Source organism: Melanaphis sacchari, unplaced genomic scaffold, assembly GCF_002803265.2.
Source record: "Melanaphis sacchari strain LSU unplaced genomic scaffold, SCAv2.0 Contig1_pilon_pilon, whole genome shotgun sequence".
Classification (NCBI taxonomy): domain Eukaryota; kingdom Metazoa; phylum Arthropoda; class Insecta; order Hemiptera; family Aphididae; genus Melanaphis; species Melanaphis sacchari.
Window position 1 is genome coordinate 1,451,292 of NW_020270976.1, and position 19,530 is coordinate 1,470,821.

General features: G+C 22.6%; 1 protein-coding gene across 2 annotated transcripts; it reads left to right on the forward strand.

The window, feature by feature from the left end:
• Positions 1–3,506: 3,506 nt before the first annotated feature.
• LOC112593112 (elongation of very long chain fatty acids protein AAEL008004-like) lies at positions 3,507–12,292 on the forward strand. Of its 2 annotated transcripts, none has more exons than XM_025337392.1 (8): positions 3,507–3,651; positions 6,195–6,288; positions 7,156–7,346; positions 8,270–8,359; positions 8,855–8,911; positions 10,313–10,418; positions 11,825–11,961; positions 12,052–12,289. In XM_025337392.1, the coding sequence occupies exons 2-8, from the start codon at positions 6,207–6,209 to the stop codon at positions 12,223–12,225; spliced, it is 837 nt and encodes a 278-aa protein (XP_025193177.1). In that variant the 5' UTR covers positions 3,507–3,651; positions 6,195–6,206; the 3' UTR covers positions 12,226–12,289. The 2 variants fall into 2 exon arrangements, with proteins under 2 accessions (XP_025193177.1, XP_025193178.1); XM_025337393.1 differs by lacking the exon at positions 3,507–3,651 and adding an exon at positions 5,914–6,033 and having other exon boundaries at positions 12,052–12,292.
• Positions 12,293–19,530: the final 7,238 nt, after the last annotated feature.

A 19,530-nucleotide genomic window follows, 5' to 3' on the forward strand; every position in this document is an offset into this window, starting at 1 on the left:
GTGTGTGTGTGTGTGTGTGTGTGTGTGTGTGTGTGTGTGTGTGTGTGCACTAAATACGATTGTTATAGTATGTTGCAGTAGTTGTGTACATATATTATAATTAAACATTTAAAAATTATATTCCTTTGTATAAAATATAAAGATTTCAACTCACAATATTATTATAAACGTATTCAAATAAAATACATGAAGTATAAGACAACAGTAAAGATTGCTCGCCTCTATACTTTTGGCACTATTAAGCTACTTAACGGATTCACAACAATAACATTAATATAATATTAACACTCTTAACAGAGCCTTAAAATGTATAATGGAATTTAAATATCTGAATGAAAAAAAAAAAAACATAAAGAACTACAATAAGTATAAATAAGTTTCTTTCCAACACAAATATAAGCTAATTGACATTATTCAGCATAAAAATAAAAACTAAAAATACAATCAACTTAAATAAACACACACACACACACACACACACACACACACACACACACATATAAGGGTGATCTTTGTTTTTTTAGTTTCAAAATTTTAGTTCAAGTGGCTACCAATCTTCATCATTTCTATAAGAAAAATATTTCAAATATAGTACTCCCTTCACATGCCATGAAATGGTTTAAATATTACCAAAAATGGTAATCATATTATGCTTTGATTTTAAATCAACGACTAAAGTATATAAATATTTATCGTAAAAACGTATATTACCTTTATTATTTTTTTTTCATAAAATTGTCTATAAAAAAATATACGTTTTCTCAAAAAATAATAGGTATTTAAAAATTTAAAACTGATATAGAAATATTATGGATTGTTTAATAAATTGTATTATTTAAATAGGTACTTAATATAATTATTAATAGTTATGATAATGTATTTATGCATATACATGAAATATGATTTAATGTTAAAAACCATTATATGGTTTAAATTAAAAAAAAAAAATTAAATGCATATTTAATAACATTATTGAAGATACTTAGTCAATGGGTTAAATAATAATAATAGTATCAATTTCATAAAATGATCAAGTCTTCTCAAGAAATCTTGTAAATTTAAAGTATTTATTATTTTGGAACAGATTTCTTCAAAAATTATCTTTTATATATTAATAAACATTAAAAAGAATCTAAAGAAAATAAAAATGTCTAATTGGGATTTATTGAATGTAACTATTATTTTTGTTGAAGACGATTAAATTATTAAGTACTTTTGTTATATAAATAAAAATATTATATTATGATTAAACAGTATTGAGAATACTCAATAAAATTCACTACCACTCATATGTCTGTTAATGGCTATTTTTTTTTCGTTCAACGAATCATTTTGAATTCAACTGTCTGAACTCTGAAGGAAATAATGAATCAAAAATAGTAATAAATATTCATATTTTTTATTCCAGTTTAAAAATAAAAGGATAAGTGACAATAGTATACCTATATAACATATAATATGTGGCTTATATATTTGCATAAAAATATATACCGTTTTACATTCACATATTCAGTGTATGTTAGGGTTCAATATACATTGTTCAAGTTTACACTTAGCAAACACCGATAGCTTCTGCGAAAACATCGACTCGTCACTGTGACACAACATAAATCCAAGTATCATCTACTGTGTACTGCACAGCTACATACAATGTTTATTTCAGATAATTTTCTTCAGGTGTATATTTCTAAATTTCAATGTTAATAGGTACTTCTTATGTTTTAGTAGTTTCATATTGAAATATGGTTGGTTCATAAGAATATATTATAGTTCATATTAATTCTATATGTATAAACAAAACATTTTGGTTGAATATAGAATAATAAAATACCATACCTATTCATAAAATAATTCTAACTATAAAATATTTATTATTTATATAAATTCTTAAAAAATGATTGCATCCGATATTATAATCAACTAACGCTCAAAATAGTACAAGGAAACTGTTTAAGTGATTTCATAACTATATTAAAATTCAAAAGGAAACGAGTTATTTCTACAAATGAAAAATATTAAGAAAGAATTTCAAATTTCAAAAGTTTTAAAACCTACAAAATGAATAAAACTTGACTGAAGTCAACTAAAACAATTTTATCTTATTTTGAATTTTAGTTTACTAGACAATTTTGTCAATTTCAAAAATAAGATATAGTTATAATACTAATTTAATTTTAATCTCATTATCTTCTATATGAAAATATGTAACTTTTAAAATGTATTCATTTTATCTTAGATTAAAAAATTTTACCACGATATCGTTATCAATAAATACTTCTTCAAAACTTCAATAACGTTCAAAATTAATATCAATGCTTTTGAAAACATTAAATATGTTATGAATAATATTAAACTTACATAAACTTATCATATTAACAAGTTTTAAACATTCATGCTTATTTTTCATCAACATTAATTTATCTATAACATTTCTCCTTAATTTTCTATAAATATAAAATCTTTATTTAAATACTACATATATCAACAAATTTTATATATTTTAAAACAACCTATTGAAATAAGATAATATATAATTTTAATTTTTAAAAGTAATAAGTCACTTTATAAATATGTTATAATATATTATAATATATTAGCTAATTACCTAGTATATATACGTAATTTTAGATTGTAAGTTGAGCATTTAAACTAAATATAAGTGTTACTATACCACTCTTTAGTGGTATAGTATTCACATAAGTTTCATGTTAGCCTACCTTTTAGTAAATTATTATTTTTTCACATATTAATTTATTAATAATCCTTTAATAGTTTTAATAATTTTTCTATTTTTTTTCTTTTCAGTAATTTCACTAATCGTATAAATATTTTGAAATATATTTGACCATTTTGAAAAATTTATTAAAAATTAAATTCGATATTTAAATTAGAAAACAATTACAACAAAAACTAACTACTTATAATTTGTAACTATGTACATTAATATAGTTTAGCAAATATTTTTAGAGATGTAGACACAAAATTATTTTTCTTATACAGTTTTATATCATTGAATTCAAATATAACATCCATCACAGTAGCTTACTAAATAATGACTGTTCCTATTGCACCTAATTTATAGCAAAATAACATATATATTTTAATTTTTATTTTTTTTAATGATTGACATAACCTCTAATGTCATTTTAAATGTGTTGAAATTAACTAATCTATATAATAGCTCACCTACTAGATTATTTATCAGTTTGCCGGAAATACTTTTGATGCTCCTCACGAAACATTTTATATATAATGTACAGTATGTAGTTTATTTTATGGTTTTAACTAGTTCAACTTTTTTTCAAGGATTCGCTTATGTGTATTTGTTTACTTGCAAATGCTTATGTTTTCCTGTCTACTATTTCTACTGGCAAATAAAACTCAACTTTGCGGTGCTGTTCACCTCGAACCCCCAAACCTGGCTTACAGCCACAAGGTACCTGAGATGAAACCAGTGAATCCAAATGAATGTGATCATGCCTTAGAATTGAATATTTATATTCAGTTCTTCGTTGACCATTCTAATCATTAGGTATTGATCTACTTGAACTATACAATTTGTTAATTTCATAACGTATTATTACTTTAAGGCGTTCATCTATTGACGGATTGCAATCCATCTATTGAAATCAACAGTCACATCAAATCTGAGTGAGTGAATAATGATTGAAATTATTTAATCTATGGATGCTTTCTGTTTTTTTTTTTTTTTAAAAAAAGAAAAAAAAATCTATTTGGATTATTATTTTTCCATTATAACTTATAATTTGTATTAACATCAAATAAAAACAAATATATTGTTTAAAATTCATTATTATTTTTTATTTTATGCATACCAAAATTATAAATATAGATTAATTTTAAAAGTTATTTATCTGTTATAAGTATTATTATTATTTTTTTTTATTCTAAACGGATTTATTGATTTTATAATCGTATATATGTGTGTGTTTTTTAAGATACTCTTTTTACTAAACTAAAAAAAAAACATAAACAACAAAGGTTAATATATTTGTTTTTAAATGAGAGTGCATAATAAAAAGTTGGTTATGTATTAACAATTTAATACTATAATAATACAATAATCATAAATTCATAATAATTTTAAATAGATTTATAAAATACAGACACTATTATTATCAAACAGCTAAGTTTGTTGTAATTATAATCAAGTTTTTCTTATGATGGTTATCAAATGTGTAATATTTTCGGTGTTTGATTCTAATACTTAGCTGTCCACGTTCAGTGGAATGTTTTATTTTTTGAGTTTATGAGGTCATTGGTATATTAAAATTTATTCAAGAAACTTTTATACTGAAAAATGTAGAAGTTTTCAAATTTAAGAGAAATTTCTTACAGCAAATTTGATCTGATATATATTTTGAGCCAATAGTTGGCATTTTCTAACATTTTTTTTAAATTCATAAAGCAACCCAAAAGAATTTTATATTTATACTCTTATAATTATTTTATTAAATTACTATATTTTTCTATATTTGTCAATAAAAACTGTTTTGCTTAGTTAAAAAGCTTAAAATTTTAAAATAAGATTCTACATAAGTAATAGATACTTATAGAAATGTAAAAATTAAAATAACTAAAATACACAAAAACAATTTTTGTTAATAAATTATTTAAATTTAAATTCAAATTATGATAAAATTCGTTAAAATTACTAAAATAAAATAAATTATTTTGTAGTTAAAAATGTATGTTCAATATTCATAACTGAGATACAAATATTCATAAAAAAATTCTCTTACTATGACCTATAAATCTCCAAATTATAAATTCACAGTTTTAATAATAATTTATATTTATTTTAAGTTTAAATGTCAACAAAGTTTGAAATTTAAATGGTAATAACTATTTTAATTATTTTGTCGTAATTCAAAATAACATTATTCGGAATAACTTGATGTTTTTCATTATTACTTATACTATTATTTACTATACACATTACAATTTTCAAAATATTGATCATTATTATTCCCTATTAACTTATAAATTAATAAAACGAAAAATTATTTTACGAAATAATAATATTACAACAATTACTATATAATAAATTACGTTATTGATTTTTAACAAAAAATAGTTCAACCTGTCATATTGTTAGTAGTAATAAACAAGATACTTTGTATATAAAAACAATATTATACACTAAAATATCTTTAGAAATATAGGCTACCTAACTAACTTTGCTCAAAACCGTTTTTCGTTACAATGATGTATCAGTAAATTTAAATTTAAATATTTATCAGAATTACTTACTCAGTCAAAAGGTTAGATACACATTATACACTTGATACCTACTATACAACATAGATACCGCCTCGATTTTTATTTTTATAATACAAAATATAATAACCAATATAATAATCAAAATTGGTAATAGTCTTAAAACAATTAATATTCTTAAAATTCTTTAACTTGATTTTATTTTTCATATAAAATACTATTATCGTTTAATAAATAGAAATTATAATATATTACATTTAATAGATAATAATAAAAAAAATTATAAAAAATGTTATTATTTTATTTTTGACACCCTTATTTTTTTTTTTTTTTTTTAGAATAACCCTGTTATTTAATATAAATTGCAATAACTGTAAACAAATATATTTATAAAATAATTATAACAGTTGTTTTAAAAATCATATTCGGTATAATGAAATTTGTAAATCTAATGACTTAGAGTAGTTTAAATATCTAGGACTTTGTTTTGATATAACGAACATTGAATTGCTATAAAATTGATGTATAAATGATGTTTCTTATGCTTTTAATTGTCAAGTCGTTCAACTACATAATTCATGATGTAATTGTAAAATATTAGTACTTTGAAGTAACATTATGGTGTGTTTACATTAAAAAAAGAAGGGCATTTGATGATTGACCTTACTTCAATAACCAGTTCCTGAAACGGATAGTTCAATCATTGACAGACTTTTGACAGTAACTAGTTTTTGATGGAAGTACATTATGTACAGCATGTGGCATTGAACATATGTGACAAGCGCATTCAAGGTTAATAATACTATAAAACTAACATATTAATCAAAAGATTAATATGGTTAAAACAATTGTATATCAATCAGAATTCAGGATTCCAAAAGTGTAGTTTAAACATGGATTAAAGTCTGGATTAAATGCATTTAACATTTACTTTCATAATTTTATTGTTCTAGCAATAAACGATCATGGCGAACACAACTGACAGTCACTTTATCATGGAAGCCAAAAGTCAGTTTTTCAACTTATTGGAGAAAGAATTAGTATTCGGTTAGTACAATTACAGATATTTTTATTGCCATATATAATATATATATTGAGTATTGCACTTATTATTTTGATTTAAAGTTGTCTAACGATAAGTAACATAAACTTAATATGAGATATACATTTGGTAAAGTTCAGGGTCTAATAGTTCTTCTTTATTCTAAACCAGACTATGTTGAGATATACTAGATTAACTGCATATATGATATAAATTTTTAGAATTATTGTTTTAAAAAGTTTTACTTTTTTTAAAGACATTTTAACATTTTAACATTTTATTTTTTTTTTTTAATTTTACTATTTTTAATGTCATATTACTAAGAAATGTATGTTTTGAAGTACTTTGATACGAAAATATTTAATTTTGAACGCATAATTAATAAGCTAAAAGTACTTAAATTTCCATAAACGTGATAGAGTTGCTAATGGATACCCCACAAAAAGTTAATCCAATTATCCACTAATTAATACTTAAAATACTTATAATAATAAATTAGCTACTCATTAAAATTTTGATTTTTATTTAACGGAGTGCTTTGAAATATATTCGACCTCTAGCTTACAAATTAATAATAAATTATGTCAATCAAAAAATTAAAAACTTAAAAATTGTAAAAATGAAAAATGTATATATACATTATACATGATATGTATGTTACATCGAACGCAATTTTGTTTTGAAATGATAACAATTAAAACTTGCCTAATTAAAAACCTTATTATATCTATAGACCTAAGTATATATTACTATTTTTAAATAAGTGCTTTATTTTTGTTTTAATACAAACCATTTTATGTATTAAAATGACAAAATAAATTTTATTTTACATTAAATGTTTATTCAAAAACATTAATAATTATTACTTATAGACACCGAAGTCGACTCATGGTTTTTAATGCAATCGCCATTGCCAGTGTTTTCCATTATAGCAGTTTATTTATTATTCATTTTAAAAATCGGTCCAGACATGATGAAGAACCGTGAACCATTCCGACTCAAACACATAATGTTAGCTTACAATCTTTTTCAAACAACTTATAATGCATTTATACTGTATTTGGTAAGTTAAATACTATTAAAATACATTATTTAAAATAATCTAAAATTTAAAAAAAATTTGTATAGCAAACACATCTCATCCATATAGCTATGTATAACTATATAACTTTCTTGTAAACATGAATCAAATAACTAACTGAAATTCATTAATTCAGATTAATTTTTAATATTTTGTGACATTTTTCATAACTTTTTAACGAATAATATCATCTATAAAATTGATTTATAATTTAAAATAAAGTTTTGAACTTTATTTTAAATAATTAAATAAGCTCCTAGCTATTTTTTTAAAATTTAAAATAGTTGATGAATAACTTTACTATATTGAATTAGCTGTTAACAAAAAAAAAAATAATATTAATAATAATAATAATAATAATAATTTTTATAAATTAATGAACTGATATTAAGCCTAATTCAGAAACATGAAGTCTAAATTATAAAATAATTGTATCAAAATCTAAATAAAATTACATTTACTGCTAAAGATTAGAAATTATATTAAAAAAGTCAGTTCAGATTAAAATTTGATTTATAAAGTTTTATAAATTATTTATTTTTTTTTTTTTTTTTTGAAAATAATTACTTTATTTTTATATTAATTTATAATAGTAAAATATTTAACGTTTTAGAAATAAAAATATTATCTAAAATAATATAATATGCTACTACTAACTATATCTAAATATTTATAGAAATATATTCATAGTTATTTTATTTCTAACCTTAAATTCTCATATATACATAATATACATGGAATAATTTCGTGATCGTCTTGAAGTATTTATGATCTTATTTTTAGTTTTAGGCTCTTAAATAATTTGTTCAGTTTGTATACAAAATACGAAAATTGAACTCGTCTACTTAGAATTAATATTTAATACATTAAATATAGTATTATATTTTGTGTGTATTTTTTTTTAGATATTTTATACACCTGGAGGATTGTCTAATATGTGGAATCATTCATGTCATCCAATTGAAAGAAGCAAAAATAAATTCTTATTGTATGAGGTAAAAATACTTTCATATCAGCTGTTTATTTCACCCTGTATTCGTTTCAAACTAAATAAGAATTTCAATATGAATAATTTTCCACTAAAACATTTAATCGTAATTAATAATATATCATTATTCATATTAAAAAGCGTTCCACCATAACCCAAATTTAAAATAAATAAATAAAATTTATTCCACACAACAGTAATATTTTACATGGATTTTAATAATCATGTGATAGGTACACAGTTAACTTGAGTATTGAAATAATAAGAAAAAAATGTGTACATAATTTCCTCAAATTAATTATTTTCTTTCATCGCCACAATTTTAATACTATGTTATATAATATATGAAAAAAAAAAATTAGAGCGTGAAAATGTATGTTAAAAATGCTAGGATCGTTGGTCGAGTAGGTACCTAATGAATAATGAAAATATATATTATAACATTATAGCGTATATCGTATATGTGACAATTATGTGTTCATGTTATATTTTTATTTTTCAGTTGAATAAAGGTTCATGGTATTTTTTCATCTCCAAAGTCATTGATTTGTTGGATACGGTGAGGCTATGATTATTTTATCACAATTATTGTTTATATATTATTGTAATAATGTGTTATTTACAAATTTAGCCTAATAATATAGCATATTCTAACTATGAAAATATCACATCCATGTCGCGTAATTGTACGTTTCGCGAAATGAACAAAATTTTTATCCATTTTACGAAATGCAAACGATTTTTTTCCACCTCGTGTAATTCCGCTAACTGGACATTATTTTACAAAATGGATATCTAAGCTGCACATAACGGAACTGGTTCCGCATCTAAACCAACACTTAGCGTAGCAATATTTATAATATGTAGGTGTATCCAAACTATATTATAAACTGTGCTCTGTATGAAATGAATTAGCTTGTATAAAATACTTAAATCAGAGTAACTATTATTTTTATAATATTCCGGTATTTTAGATTATACTGATTATAGAATACCTACTGACTACTATAGTGATCTTATAATTACTAGCTGATATATTTATAAAATTATCACGGTACCTCTAGTCTAGAAAGTATCTTGTTACCTATCTTACAGTTGTTAATTACCTTGTGTCTTATTTGATTGTCCATAATAATATTTTACGTATTTTTAAGCTAAATTGAAGCGTTTAACTACCTACATTTAAAGTTAGATACTGTGTGATCATTACAGTATCTAAGGTGGATAGATGTTCGTGGGATCCATTGAACATCATTAGAGTAGTGGTTGAATAAAAAAATGATATGAACTAATTGGAAACTGAACATGGAATTATTAAAGATTGGTCAGTGTAGAAAGTTTATAACCGGCTTCTTTGAATTTTATCAAATTAAAGCAAGTAAAACATGCAAAATAATCAAAAATTTAACTTTCGATATCATATTTCATAATAATTCTATTCTATGTTTCAACAAATAATAAATATAAATAGTTCAAAATGCATAATTTTCATATTCCATTACATATTTTAAAGTTAATCATTTTCATAATTATTAATTCATTATGATATTCATAATCAGAATTTATATTTCTGTATTATATACAAAATAATAAAAATATGATTACAAATATTGTTACGCTAAATGTTTGTCCATATGATTGAACTAATTCCGTTATGTGTAGTTTAGGTATCCATTTCATGAAATGTTCTCCATATAGTGGAATTATGTGAAGTGGAAAAAAAGCGTTTTTATTTCATGAAATGGACAAAGTTTATATCCATTTTGCGAAACGTTCAATTACGCGATATGGATGCGACATATATACAACACTAAACATTTTTTAAATTATAAATTATTCAATCTATAATGTAACAATTTTTACTAAAAATACAATTTATAAATAACAGAACAAAAACAACATTAAATTAGATAATTATAAATCGATTTTTAATATTTGAAACGTTTTTTTTTTTTTACAGATTTTCTTTGTTTTAAGAAAAAAACAGTCCCAAGTTACATTTTTACATGTTTACCATCATTCAAATATGGTCATCACGTGTTGGGCGTATTTGAGGTTTATCAAAGGTAAAACTTAACAGTATTTAAATGTCATTTTCATTAATCAATACTTGTGTCTATCCCTAATGATAACTTTCAACTAACTGTAATAATACTAAAAAAATATATCTCATAGACTTAACATAATATGACGGTGGCTAAGTTTTTTAGATTTAAGACATTCTTTCGAGAGTGATACTAAAATAAAAATGAATTGACACTTATTCATCATTATTTGGTTTAACTAATGAAAAAAAAAAGGTATTATCTAGGAAAAAGCATTAAAATGATCATCGAAAACGCCAATATAGTGAGACTAACACTAACTATTGGTGGTTAAAAAAAAATCTTACAATTTATATTTGGACTAAGTAGTGCTTATAACAATTATTGAACTACTGTATAATTGTTTTTAGAGCTAATTTTTAAAGTCTTTTAAAATTACTAATTTTTTTTTCTTGTCTCTCGCATGAAGTATATCAAAAACAAGTTCATAAAGATAGTTTGTAAACGTTATAAGTTCTTAAATTATTGATATTTAACTGATTTTAGAGTTAAATCAATGATTTATAAAATAAAATAAATAAATAATTTCTTTTAAGTTGCGTTATTTTATTAGAATGTACTAATATGTACACCAACTAGATTACCAGACACCACTAGGGTGGTAAATTTATGTTATTAAAAAAAAAAAAAATACTATTTTAAAATGTTATGATAAAAAACGAACAGATAGCGCCACGAATGTATCTCATCGCTTAATTTCATGGGACAGAATTCACCGAATTCAATAATAATATGCTTAAAAAAGAGATGTGTTCTATAAAATTGACGAAACAAAACTCTTGAAAATTCGTTTAGTAATATTTATTTTTATAATGTCTACCTTTAAAATGTGATAACTTTCTTATCAATACATTCTTAGAAAAAAATTAATCATGTGATATAAAAATTTAATTGTTATTCTGTTTATGTTTTTGTTCTTTCGTATACCTATGTGAAAAACAGAATTTATAGAAAAAAAAAAAAAAAAAACATTATTAACACTTACCAAATAACAATAAACTATAATATTGCTAATCAATATTCTTGTTAAATATTTTAATACCTAATACTTAATATACATAAATAATAAGTAACTAATTAGTAATTATTTTAATTTAAGGTATCTACTAACTGATATAAAATGTAAGAAGTAAGAACTAACTGCATCATATCAAGTTAAATACACAAAAACAATAAATAATTAACAAATAATAAATAAAAATAACGATGGATTCAAATTCATATTATTATTATTATTTAATAAAGTTAAGTATATAGAACTAAATGCTTACTGTGAATGTGTTACGTTCAAATTAACGTATTTTAAAATAAACCTTAAAAAATCAACATTGTTTTATTTGAAATCTTACAATTATTATTATTTTTAGGCGAACAAGCAACATTACCCGGTGGAATCAATTCATTAATTCACACTATCATGTACTTCTATTACTTCCTAGCAGCCTTGGGCCCACAAATGCGACCTTATTTATGGTGGAAGAGATATTTGACTAGAATGCAAATCGTAAGTATTTTATAGGCTGACACATCTTATATATTTGCATACAATTATATCATTACAGTCACTAATAATATTTTATAATTATATTTTCAGATTCAATTTGTAATTATTTTATTCTGGTATATAGGACTAGTCTGTTTTAATTGTGATTTTCCGAAAATTTACATTTATTATATGTTTGCAAATGTAACTCTCTTTCTATACTTGTTCTCGTTGTTTTACAAAAAAACGTACACCAAAACCTCAAAAACAGTAAAATCGAATTAAATATTAATAAAAAAAAAGCACAATTATTTTATTTTAATAGTCAGAATAGATTTATAATATCTATGTACGAGATAGTAATATACGGAGTGTTCTATTCATACAAAACATTATCTATGTATATATTATGTTTAGTGTTTAAAAATTAGTTTCTGTAAATAAGTATAATTTATTAATTTATTAGATATGTATAAATATCAAAAATAAGGTGTGAAGTACATATAATAAAAAAAAGTATATTATTAAATTTTTTTAAATACATTAATAAACTGTTGTTGTTTTTTATGATAATGCATTTCAAGGTTATAATTAATAATATTATTAATTCATTTTCAATATCATTTACCTAATATTTGTATAAAACAATTAACATAGAGTCTAATACGTCATGTTAATTTTAAAATATGTTACTTTGCAAAAAATCACTAAACACTTGTTTAAATTATTTAATATTAACATAAAAGTTATGTGATTTAGAAAATAATAAAAACCTATTAAACCTAGAGGTAATATTGATTATATTTCCATATATAAATAATCGATTTATAATCACTAATGAGTGATAATTCAGTTATCCTGATTCATCAAAATAAAAATGTATTCTACTCGAACTCTTAGTTAAATATCAATAACCAAGCCAAACATTCAAAATTAGATATTTGATACAACTGGAACTGGGCTCTTTATACCCACCTATTCTTTTTTTTAAATTATTTTACTTTATTTTCATCGATTCATAATTATTTTTACTAACTATTATCTGATATCAGATAAATTTAGTTTAAAAAATATAAAATTAAAAAAAAAAAAACCGTTTAAGTCTAAGTTATTAAAATTGTATATATTTTCAACAACTCGATAAAATGTAAAGATCTTTGTAGTTTTAGTGAATTTTGTAACACTTAAAAAAATGTATGTACACCTTAGGGGTATGTATACCTTTAGTATTTTAAAATTTGACGAAGAAGAATTTGGGGTACTGTCAATTGGTTGTAGGTTGTATAAAATTGATCGTTTGGTAAATTGATCGTTTTTAAAACAACACGTGGGTCAAAAGTTATGATAAATTATGAAAAAATAGTACGTGTAAAAATAATTATAAGTTATGAGTAATCTCTGATACATATTTATCAAATACTCTACTATTAAGTATTTTGCATATTTTATTTATTCTCTCAGTAGTATTATTTTATTTATTCTGTTTTCTAGGGATTTCTGCTTCAGTAAAATATTGAACCATTTTCAAACGGCTTGGTTTTTTTTTTTTTTTTTTTGTTATAAAGCTCTTATAAATTTCCAAATGTTTATGTGAATAGAATTTAATATAGATGAAAATCCACTACATCATAGAACTATTGAATTATTGGTTTTTGGAAGGTTATATTCATTAGCATACAATTTCCAAATTGTAGTTGAAAATTTTAGATTTTTCCTTTCTCCATTTCTATCTTTTTTACTGATAAATATTTCTCCAAAACAGCTAAATAAACACGATGAATTAGATTTCAGTTTTCATATTTTTAGACTTTGAAATAAAATATTTCCCTTAGCTGTAATATAAAATATTGAACTATATCTTATATAACTATTTCATAAATATATTTTAATTTTATTAATTAACATATAATTTAAATACATATAAAATATTATTAACATTGAATTATCAATTATCAAGTGCCACCATTAATTTTTATATCACGATACATTTATGATAACTGTTGATGGTTGTGTAAAAATAATTTTAAATCTAACTTAGCTAAAGGTCAAAAATATTACATTTTCAGGGACAAAAGTTATATTAAATAATAAAATAATATACTACGAAATCAGCAATATTTTATCGAAACTAAATATTAATAAATAGTAAAAAACAATACAAACCTCAAATTGTTTTTATAGTTTAAAACAATCTACTCAAAAATTAAAAGTATAATATTTTTCATTAATAAAATATAATAAAAAGAAAATATTACCATAAACTGTTATTAGTATAATATTTATAGACCATAAAAAAAAAAAAAAAAAACACTGATTCATTAAAGTAAATTAGCATAATATATGGTACATTGATAGGGCGGACTATAATAGTGATACGCTACGCAATATGAGATGCTTTTGATCCTAAATATTGTATTAATTGGCGCTTTAAATATATGTTTTCGACTATAGGTACAATATAATATTATTAATTTTTTTTTTTTATTAGACCTTATTAATTAAATTATTATCCCTATCTATATTCTAAAATTGTGTAACCATATAATTATTTGGTTACTAAATAAATATTTATAGATTATTCAAAATATATTTATTATTTAAATAAATATACAGGAAAATATATAGTTTATTAGGAAGGATTTTGGTGTGTCGGAAATTATAGATTGAGAATATATGCCTCTGCACCACCAGAAATTGGGTTCAATTTATGCCACTGAGAATAGGGTTTATATTTTCTCAGTAAACCTTATATTTTAAAACAATACCGGGAAAATTAGATTGGTACAATAATTAATGATAATTGTATTGCCTATTTGCCCCGTAACAATAAATTATAATACTAATTTCTTCGAATCAGGGTTGTAGATATTATTTACAACTATGGTCATAGAATATTTAATTAAGATGTTTAACTACAGTGTATCGAATTAATGTTTAATAAAAAGTGGTATAAAAACATATGGCATGCATCGTTTTCATAAAAAAAAAAAAAAAATAAAGTATTTGTATCTATCAGCTATAGTTAACACCGGAACTATAAAAGATTTGACATTCATTTCCACCAACTTCATGAACATGTGTTACCACATACACGTAAGTACAAAAAGTATAAATAATAGAATGCTAATAGTGTTAAATAATTATTTAATGATAAATACATTTCATGGTATGAGCTTGTAAAAATGATATCCAAACATTATATAGAAATAAACTTGATTAATAATTAAAGTATACTACTAATTAACTTACTTATTAAAAATGTTTGCTGCCGTTTAAAAAAAAAAAAAAAACCATAACATTAGAACTTTATGTATGGCTGGCAGTGCCTAGGGAACAAACTGGCAATGGTGCCTAAAATAACCACAAAAATATTCTCATATGTTGTATATTGTCAATGTTTAAAAGAACCCGTGAAACGGAAGTAAAAAAAAATAACCATGACATAGGAAACGCGTATGCAAGTGAATGAGTTAACTAATAGTTGATTGATATATCATTTTTGGTCACTAAGGTCAGCTATACGTATAGCATCCAAATAAAGTCGAGTCTGTGTAGGAAAACTGATAGCTCTGGACTATAAACAGTTTAATGCCATTTATATTAGAATTATTAGATAATATAAAATGTATGTTATATTAAAATTAAAATAATAAATATATATATACATATATACTTAACGCTATGTATATAAAAATAATATAAAGAGTCAATTTTGGGAGAGGCATTTTCGTAAACTTCCTGATGGTTACCGTGTCGCAATTTTCCAATCAACTACCTTATCGATCTGAACTGTCTAATATTTTACATACTTGTCATGAATGGCCAATCTTCATAGTAAATTTCATTGTCACATCAACCTATGACTTTTTCATTGATTTTACACCGAACAGTCTCATTTAAGTTTCGTTTACCTACTATTAACCATTGAACTATGTAACTGTCATAAAATTAACATAGCAATAACAAACACATTTAATATATTTTTTTATAAAATAAACTATATGATTGTGAAGCCAACTTATTATAATAACCATAATATGTCATCACATTTAGTTTGTACAACTTAACAGGCATTGGTTTTAAACCCACTCCATTGAATATACACGCAGTATTATTCATCTGTCAATAGATTTGACTTGATTTTTGCAATTTGATTAGCTGTATAATAATTATTATGTGGATTGGTGTGGTGCCAAATCTTATAAAATATTTCAAGTAATGAAAATTCATTATAATTTATTATGACACATTTTTAAATTTTAATAAATTTAAATTAAAAAAAAAAATAATAATTGTAAATCATTATTATTGAATAACTGCATAGTTAGTAAGTAAAAATTAAGCTATGTTTATTAAGTTACATAATAATATATTACGTATGTATTGCATATATATATGTGTGTGTGTGTGTGTGTTTATAAATTATTTTATCATACTATTTTATATACAGGTAAAAATTAAAATGTTTAATAGTATATATTTTATCATATTTACATCTAAATGTGTCATATCTATCTTTTATCTGTACCTAGATAAATGTTATTCAGTGTTTATAGTGACTAAACATACATGCTCTTAACTTTCACAGAATTATTTCATGCATTTCTCAAATTTCAAAAAATCATAATGTATAAATAGTTTATAATGAAAATATTATTCCTAGTTGTATGTTTGCAATGATATATTAAATAATAACTAACCATGTATTTTTGTTGACACTCAATCTTCTCAGAAAGTCTTTGGTGCATATACACAACAACATTATATCAATCTTATTTTATCATTATACAGCCTATTGTATATGAAAAGCAGTCTTGAGTTGCTTCATCCACGACCTAGTTAATAACTTGATTCCAGAAAGGATGTGCTCATACCTTGTCCAGTTTTGCCCCGCCATGAGTGCCCTTGGACTAAACACAATATTATTGAATGTAAAATCTTTCGTATTTTTAAGCCGTAGAATATAACAAATAACAAATTCTGTTTTCATTAATAAAAATATATTATTTGAATTTGCATTTTTTGTAATAGATGATAATGTATTAAGGTACGATATTATTGTAGGTTCATGCGTTTTAACCTATAACGCTTAACCACAAAGGAAAATAATACGATTTTATAGTATATTATACTTCAAATATAATTTATAGTATATAGTTAAATTGTATTTTATTATATTTTGACAGTTATGACTGGATTTAATTTTATCATTTTCTATAGTACCTACCCAAAATCATTAAATAATTAATTTAATTATTAGAATATACTGTTATTTTAAGTTTTTAATTTTATTCTAGACTTGATTAATAAAAACATAGTTCCGTTACCTATATTAAATTCAATAACAACTCATGAAATTTTTTTTTTGATCTCTAGTAAACTTTATTCGTCATATGATTTTACCATCAACTATCAATTAGATCGATCTTCATCGTTTTTATATTTTCTTGATTTCCGACAATCAGCTGTAATTTTTTTTTAAACAAACTATTACATCGGTAATAATTTATAAAATTATATAGAATTCAAAAATAATATTATATACTTTTATATTGATCGAATCTTTCTTTAGAAAGTCTAATGAATTGGACAATGTCAGTAACTACCTAATGCAATACTTTTTACGTTTACGCGGAAACCAATTCATAATCGCGATTATTTGACGTAGATATACATTAATTTATTACTTGAATAATCTTAAAGATAATTTGCATACAATATATTGCCTCGGTTTACATAATAATATTTAAGGCAGTATTAATTTCTATCACTCATTCTTGGAAAATACCCTATCTCTATATTATAAAGTACTGATAATGAAATGACCCATCCATTACTTTATTTTATACTATTTCAGTTTTTTTAAAACTATAATCATGTATATTAAATAGTATTATAGCATACGGATCAGTATAAAATATATACTATAAATATTGCAGTATAATATGATAATATGTAATACAATACATTTTTATCTTCGTGAATACCTACAATACGATGCAGTGCCATCAATAATTAATAATTAAAATATTCTGAAAAATAAAATATTTTATTTATTGATTTATTACTATTAATAGGTAAAAATTGTATTGTACTATTTTATAATTTAACTTAAATGATGATTTTAATTATATGTGTAAAATATAAATAAAGTAAGAAATACAATTTAAATAGAACATGAAGCCAATAATACATTTTGCTTGAAAACATAACGTAACATAAAGAAAAAAATAAGTATAACTAAAAATTATGTTCACTTATAAAATAACCGGCTGGAACTCGATTGAGCACAGTTTACCTTTTTTATTACCCGATTGAGCATAGTTACAATTAAACAATAGAAATCCAAAATATAATACGATTAAGCATAGAAATATGTACAACGTTGCCGTTCCACACAGCAAAAAAAAAAAATTAAAAAAAAATTGAAATATTTACAGGAATTATTTTATAATAATCATTAAGGTATTAATTAGTGTATACAAATATAAAATAAAATTATTTTACAAATATATATACATACATATATATTATATATATAATATTTCCAATACAGATTAGTCTAAAACTTAATTTATTGATGTAATTTGAACGTAAATTTTTTTTAAAAATGTATATAAAAAAAAAAAAAAAAATTAATAATAAAATAATAATTGCATATTATAATAAATAATATTAAAGTTAATTTATTTTATAAATATATATAATATAATTCATGTCCTATACAGATTAATCTTAAAGTTAATTTATAGATTTAATTTTAATATTTGTATTATGTGTTAACGTTTTAAAGTGGTATCCCTAAATACTTATTTCCCACTTTTAATAAATATTTTAGTAAATCTTTATAGGTACGAGTATTTTAAAAGGCGCGTGTAGCCTAACTGATTGTAGTCGGACAGAAAAATTGGCAACGTTAAATTCATTTGACTGTGCTCAATCGGGTTGTTTCAAAATAAGGACCGTGCTCAATCGGGTTTCACCGAAATAACCTTAAGGAAAAGAGCGTCGGTCATCGTTTGGTTATCATCTGTTTACCTGTGTTAAAATAGCATATATCGCTTACACATCAGCGACTAAATGTGTAACACATTTCCACTAAAAATGTACCTTATGTACCTTTTTTTCCAACCAATATCCGTTACCACAACAAATGTACTTTTCCCAATTTCACCAATACTAGTTTTCAACAAATAAGATGTTGACCAGGTTTCCACCACAGTTTCTACGCATTAAAATTTGTATTAAAAAGTGTTTATTTAAAATTCTATAAAATATTGATTAACAATTTAATAAATTTTAGTGTAATATTTTTTATAGCAATAATAACTCTGTACTGGTACCAAAGTTACGTGTTTATCAGGTACCTATTAATATATTTATGTGTATAAATTTTACAAATTTACGTTCTATAATTATTATTGTTATATACATATAAGTATATTTTTATAAAAACCTATTAAAAAGTGCCTATAAGCAAAAATTTGAATTTAAAAAGTTTAAGCTACTTATATAACTACATACATGTTTCACTTATTTTTATTTACAAAGACAATTTTATGTTTCATAATTATTAATATTACACATTAT